A 7,029-nucleotide genomic window follows, 5' to 3' on the forward strand; every position below is an offset into this window, starting at 1 on the left:
TATTTTTCATATGCATCTGTTTACATAAGAGATCGCTCGTTTCTCCGTCCTGTTCACGTGTGTTTTTGTTCGGGAGATTTTGTACTCGTTCAGATGTGTAATAACGCCCCGAGTGTATAACAGTGAAAACATGAAAAGCCGTAAAAACTCGTCTTTGGCGGGGAAGCGTTTTCTTCTAAAAGACGAGATAACTCATCAATGGATCATCAAAACCGGATCATCAGAGTGAAAGAGGGCATCACTAGGTCTCAGGACAGGTGTGCTCTTACCGCAGGGTGTTGTAGGAGTCGGGGAAGCCTGCCATCTCAGCGTCCTTCACTACAGTCCACTCAAACAGCAGACTGGCCAGAGTACTGAAGGTGTTTCCTGAAGACAGAAGGAGCAATACGTGACCCAGACGGCACATGAACGACATGACACAATCCTTCATCACTGCCAGAGTTATCCTGGAAGCCTAAATCAGTTTCATGTGTGCAGCGTGCAAACAGCAATGTTATAATAGTGTTATAATAGTTAATGGCAAACACTGTGCTCCTTTAACCCTTGAAGGCATTTCTGCCTCCCTGAAGGTGTTGTTTTTTCTGAGTGACTCCAAAACTGTAGCAAGGAGATGCAAAAGGTAGGTATCGTTTGATAAAGCAATAAGCCCCAAGAAGCCGTGGTTTACAGTGAATTTATAACAGCTAAGGGGCATTGTTTGGTTTGACGCGAAGCGGAGTAACCCCCTTAGCTGTTATAAATTCACTGTAAACCACAGTTTCATGGGGCTTATTGCTTTTATAAAACAGTTATTCCATATACGTAGTAAGGTTTCACAAAATAAAACAGAGCAAATAAAGTGTAATGATATTAATAAAAACAGTATTCTTCCACCAAACAATGTAGTTCCTCAGAAACAGTTGTGGTTCCAACAAAGTGGTTGCTGAGCAACACACAGAAGTAAACAAAGGTGTATGTTTGTAGAGTAATTTACAACAGCTTTGAGTGCGGCTCAGCCAATCAGAATCAAGCACCGGAACTCTGTTTTATAAGAACGTTTATGTAACCTTTAAATAACATTCTAAATCACGACAAGAAAACTGTATTATTAGGGAAAAAATGTCTTTACATGTGGACATTATCATGCTGAGAAATAAAAGTTTAAGAAAATTTAGTGCGTTCAAGGGAAATTTTACATATCTGTCTTATTTGGCGTTCAATAACTCTGGAAAGAAATAAGTTAGGAGAAAAATTATTTTTTGGTGATGTTCCCCAACAAGTGTGCTGTATGTGATTTAAATTGTGTGGTGATATCATGAAACAATCAAAAGTTACAGCATTTGGAACCAAGGTAGCCTTTTTCTTAGCCCTTGACAGTTTTGAAATTGTCAAAGCCCCAAACAATTATGCTTGTTTTATTCCACTCTGTGAGACCTTCCAAATGACATGACACATGACTATCTGAGCTGTATGATGTTTTTGACATATTAGAGTACAAGGCACAAAAAAACATTTCATAAATTATGAAAACATGTTTTCTATTTATCAGCAAATAACTCAGCACTACTTAGGAGTTAATCAAAGTGGCCACATGCACTGTAAAGTTCAGACTCTCAGCTCTCAACTTTCAAATGACACCTGTTTTGTGTTGATCAAGGCAGTGGTTTTAAAAAATATGATTATTCTTTTTTTCTTCTACACTGCTTAAGATAGGGATGCACCGAAATGAAAATTCTTGGCCGAAGCCGAAACGAACAAAATGAAACACTGGGCCGAAGGCCGAATACCGAACAGTTTTTTTTTTAGTTTTTCCCCCCATGTATTTTGCCCAAAAAAATTTCACCATTGCATAAATTAAATAGGCAAAATTTGATTTTTACCAAATAAATTATCAATTAAAAAACAACAATTTAAAAAATATTTAACACTGAACATTTTTTTACATTCTAGCAGACATTATACCAACAAAGCACAATTTAACTTAAAATTAATAAGTTAGTAAAATAATTTTTTTTTGCCATCAGACCCCCTTCTTGAATCAGGCATGTATTTTTTTACTGTACAAATAAAAGCAGCCTTGCTGAGAAGAGACTTCTTTTAAAACATCAGAAAATATTACAGATCCTAATTTGAACACTGTGTGTATGTTATAATAAATGTATTAACAGAGCTGTTGTAATTATTATTATCATTATTATTGTCTTTTAATTTTATTTCACAGAACCAGTAAAATTACAATACTAACATTTATTAATGTTGATCGAGTTCTTGCTTTTTCTCAACTTTTTGAAAAAAAAAAAAAAAGAGTTGATCAGAATGGTTTGATGTATTCGAAAGCTGAAATTCTAAGCTTTAAAATGATACCTAGTTATAAATACATATAAAAAAAAGTTATAAAAAAGATGTACACTCCGTTTTAGAGGGACAACTCAGCACTCGTTAAGAGTTGATCAAAATAACTACATTCATTGAGAAGCTGAGTTTTAAAAAAGCTTTAAAATGATACCCATTTAGTGTTTTTACATTCAGTGGTTGCTTAGTAATTTGATTATGAATCTTTTCATTGGTGGTTACACCTCGGGTTTAAAGGGTTAAAAAGGAAAATGATCTGATACTTTAGGTAATGTATTGTCCATGACAGAGAGTATACAAACAAAATATAATTCCAAGCAATGTAAAATTGGTGTCAAATATGTGACCCTGCACCACAAAATCAGTCTTAAGTCGCTGGGGTATATTTGTAGCAATAGCCAACAATACATTGTGTGGGTCAAAATTATAGATTTTTCTTTTATGCCAAAAATCATTAGGATATATGTAAAGATCATGTTCCATGAAGATATTTTGTAAATTTACTACCGTAAATATATCAGAACTTAATTTTTGATCAGTAATATGCATTGGTAAGAACTTCATTTGGACAACTTTAAAGATGATTTTCTCAATATTTAGATTTTTTTGCACCCTCAGATTCCAGATTTTCAAATAGTTGTATCTCGGCCAAATATTGTCCTATCATAACAAACCATACATCAATTGAAAGATTATTTATTCAGCTTTCAGATGATGTATAAATCTCAATTTCAGAAAATGTACCCTTATGACTGGTTTTGTGGTCCAGGGTCACATATGAGTAATAGTGAATATGCAGTGTTCATAAAACACAAACAGTAGGCAAAAAGTGCCCTCATCGCCGACTACATCCACTGAGACTCTGAAGTGCGCATCCATCAAAACTGACATAAATGACATTCAGTGAAGGGATGGAGTTCACCTTCTTACCATATTTAGCCAACACAAGCCTGGGCTTGCCATTCTCCAGCTCAAACAACAGGCCATCACTGCAAAACAAATCAACACACCTGAGAAGAGTAATGTTGCACTAACACTCTGTACAGTGTTAAAACCATGCCATTTTTAAATCTCAATTTCGAAAAACCCTTATGACTGGTTTTGTGGTCCAGGGTCACATACATGTTATTCTTTTAATAATGCTTTTTTTTCCCAGACAGACAGAAGTACATCAACTACTGAGCATGACTACAGCACACAGGTGATCTGAACACAAGTGTTGTTCACTTTCTGATATCCTTTCACATTCTCCATTTCATTTGAAAATGAAACAGATATAGCATAACACAACAAAATGATTTCCTTAAAGACGTTAAGTCCCCATAATCTTACTCACCCTCTGAATCCAGCGCATGGATCTTCAGCTCCAGCGGCGAATCCTCCAGATGAAGCTCTCGCGTGGTGGACTCGATCTGGATCTCGCTGATCACATCCACAATAGCGTCGCAGCGCAGCACCTGTCCGGTCACTGACACACACACCAGCAGCACAATCAGCAGCAGTTTGACCACAACTACTACTAACACAGCCAAACAACGAAATTAAATATTTATTTATTTGTGAAAAATGCTTTGGCTTCTAAAGGATAAGTATGTTTATTTTTCACAATTATTTTTAATCCATTTTCAAATGATTTCAAATTTCTTAAATATAAATTAAAATAAATAAAATTATATCCTGCTTTATCCTAATTATTACCCTGCTTGGCAAAAACCTTACATCGGCTGTCAAAAAACCCATATCGGTCGACCACTATTCGCAATACAATGAAAGTGAACGAAGGCTGGAGGCGTCAAGCTCAAATGACAAAAGAGCACCATTAGAGTTTCATTAAAGTAGCCTGTACAACTATATTCCAAGTCCTCCAAAGTCATACGACAGCTTTTTGTGAGGAACAGAGAGAAATCCATGTTATTATCCACAAACGTTCGAGTAAATGAGAGGAGCTGTGAAGAAATTGATGTTTTGAGTTGAGGTGGATCCAGCTCACAAACCCGGCCTGAATGAGCATTAAATGAGACTGATCCAGTTCTAATGTAGCGGTGCACAATTATCAATGAATAAAAATATATAAGTCACAAAGTTATCATATGATTTTAGATGGCTTTTAATATAGCACAGGACATTAGGACTATTTTTATACATTTATGTTGCTTTTGCACACCATTCCTGAAGCTCAAAAGCTCCAGTCTCAGCTCACTGTGAAGGACAGCCAGTAGATTCTACAGAACTTCTCTTTTTGTGTTCCAGAAGAAAGAAAGTCATATAGATGTGGAACAATATAAGAGTGAATAGATGATGACAATTAAAGTTTTGGGTAAACAAAAGTTTAAGTATAGGTAATAATGCAAATAACTGATATAAGAGTTGCCTATACAGTATCTCACAGAAGTGAGTACACCCCTCACATTTTTGTAAATATTTTATTATATCTTTTCATGTGACAACACTGAAGAAATGACACTTTGCTACAATGTAAAGTGTACAGCTTGTATAACAGTGTGAATTTGCTGTCCCCTCAAAATAACTCAACACACAGCCATTAATGTCTAAACCACTGGCCACTGAGGGGTGTACTCACTTCTGTGAGATACTGTATGGCATTGCCTTTGCAATTATCAATAATAAGATGATTACAAACGAACATCAAATGATGAAGCTACACCAGCAGTAAGAGGAGGAGTCAGCGGCACTCACAGATGTCCTCGGCGAGTATGATGCTGGTGAGTCTGGACGGCTGAGTGGAGCGCGCCTGCAGAACCGCTTTATGAGAGCACTGACGCTCATCCACATCCACTGCCTCGATACTGGCCACCTCCGGCCTGTTAGACGACCTGCGGAGACAACTCAGTGCTTTCACACCGCTTCCGGACACTGACCCTGGGCTCTGGAAAGGTATGCAGTCTGACAGGAAGCTACAGGGTTGTAACTCTGCATCCAGCCCATGCAGTTGTGTTTCCTTGGAAACTTGCAAGCACAGTGTAATTTACAAACTGATAATGAACTATATAAATAATGAACTGATATGAATTATGAGTGGGAGATGTAGCTGGGCAAAAAAAAGAGTGCAATACTGTTATAATAACATGCAACTCTTGTAGTTTGAACAGTAAAACGTTAATTTTCTAAACTACAAAGTATGCATATTTGCAAGACATTTGAAAAGTGCGCTCTGAGGTGCTACAGTAGATGAACCATCACACAACAGCACCACGTGCTTCAGCTTTCTGCATCCATCTTTACAGTAGCAATAGTTTTACTGGTACTTTATTAAAAATTCATAAGGTGAATGACATGTTCTTCCTGTACTTTACTTTCTCATTCGAACATGTTTGATGGAGGCAAGTTATTCTAGGTGTGCTTTAATACATTATTAATGTGGCAGTGTTTCTGAATGACTTGACAAGTATAATTCAATATTCAGTGCACTTACCATCGATAACATCCTTCAGTTGCTTCCAGTGTAAAATTGATCTTCGTGCTTCTGGCAAGAGGTAATAAAACCTTCGGTATATTGAGTTTGGCCGCGTCTGTCAAACTGCAGATGAAGGCAGATGTCAGAAGAAAGAGCACGTTCGCCGTCATCACAGATTAAGATGTGTCAAGTTATGCTTATGAGATGATTTGCAAGGTTTCTCCAGTAGCTTCATGCAGAATATCTAGCTCCCGCCACATCCATCAAAGCACGGAACACAGAGTGTCAGATGTGAGGAGCAGTGTATCCGACTGCAGCACGCGGCGCGAGCGGGGATATTACTTTCATTATTGCTTCTTCATCAATTCAGCGGTTCAGATTTTCACATAAGACCAAAACACGTGGATACTTGAAATATAAGTCCGAAAAACAGGCTAAAACTTTAAGCGGAACATGCAAAATAAAAGTATATTTTTTGAACACACATAGTAGCATGGAAATACCCGCCGTGTGTTACTATCGGTTACTATTGAAGCGCAGAAATGCATGCTGGGACATGCTCTCCGTCATTTTGAAACGAGTGACGACGAGTTTCCTTAAAGGCACACTGTACTCGAGCGCAGACACACTTGTTTTTTTCCTTTCTTTTTCTTTTTCTTTTTTTTTTTACATTAAAAAGTAACAAAATATAGGGAATACTATAAACAAACAAACAAATTAGTAAATTATTATTATTATTATTATTATTATTATTATTTGTCTCAGTTTAATTGAGTGATTGGTGATTTTTTTTTTTTGCAGACTACCAATTCACAAAACTGCTAAATAAAACTAGCCACACTAATGCATTCGGTTTGTCATGCACATAGATTACATTGTAAAATGCAAATGCAATTCAATGTGTTTGAAAGACAAAAGCCTTTCAAAGACAGTAAATATGGTTAAATAATTCACTGTGTGATAATTTGGGTAATAATTAAAACGCGTTTGTTATGAGTTCAGAAATAAGATATGCAATGTTGAGGAAATGGGCATGCGTCTAAATGCTTGTTTAGATGTGATATGGGAGAGTGGCATAAACCTCATGAGAAAAGAAGTGTACTCAAATGCAAGGCCGTAACCATGTCTTGAACATTGTGTGTGTGTGTGTGTGTGTGTGTGTTTGAGTGTGTGTGTGTGTGTGTGTGGGTGTGAGTGTGTGTGTGTGTCATCAAAAATGGCATTCTCTTCACCACATACTCTTCAACACACAGCCTCACTAACATGCACACACACACATAGTC

The 7,029-nt window shown here is 36.8% G+C and overlaps 1 protein-coding gene across 1 annotated transcript in view; it reads right to left on the reverse strand.

The window, feature by feature from the left end:
- Positions 1-6,310, reverse strand: part of LOC107713743 (nuclear pore membrane glycoprotein 210-like) — a 43,892-nt gene extending 37,582 nt beyond the window's left edge. The window contains exons 1-4 of the mRNA XM_016519351.1: positions 5,765-6,310; positions 5,029-5,165; positions 3,668-3,799; positions 270-366 (exon numbers count right to left, since the gene is read on the reverse strand). Of these exons, the coding sequence (XP_016374837.1) occupies positions 270-366; positions 3,668-3,799; positions 5,029-5,165; positions 5,765-5,916 (518 nt within the window). The 5' untranslated portion in view covers positions 5,917-6,310. The remainder of the gene's footprint in view (positions 1-269; positions 367-3,667; positions 3,800-5,028; positions 5,166-5,764) is intronic.
- Positions 6,311-7,029: the final 719 nt, after the last annotated feature.

This window comes from Sinocyclocheilus rhinocerous, unplaced genomic scaffold (assembly GCF_001515625.1).
Source record: "Sinocyclocheilus rhinocerous isolate Xijiao unplaced genomic scaffold, SAMN03320098_v1.1 scaffold569, whole genome shotgun sequence".
In the NCBI taxonomy this organism is placed as follows: Eukaryota; Metazoa; Chordata; class Actinopteri; order Cypriniformes; family Cyprinidae; genus Sinocyclocheilus; species Sinocyclocheilus rhinocerous.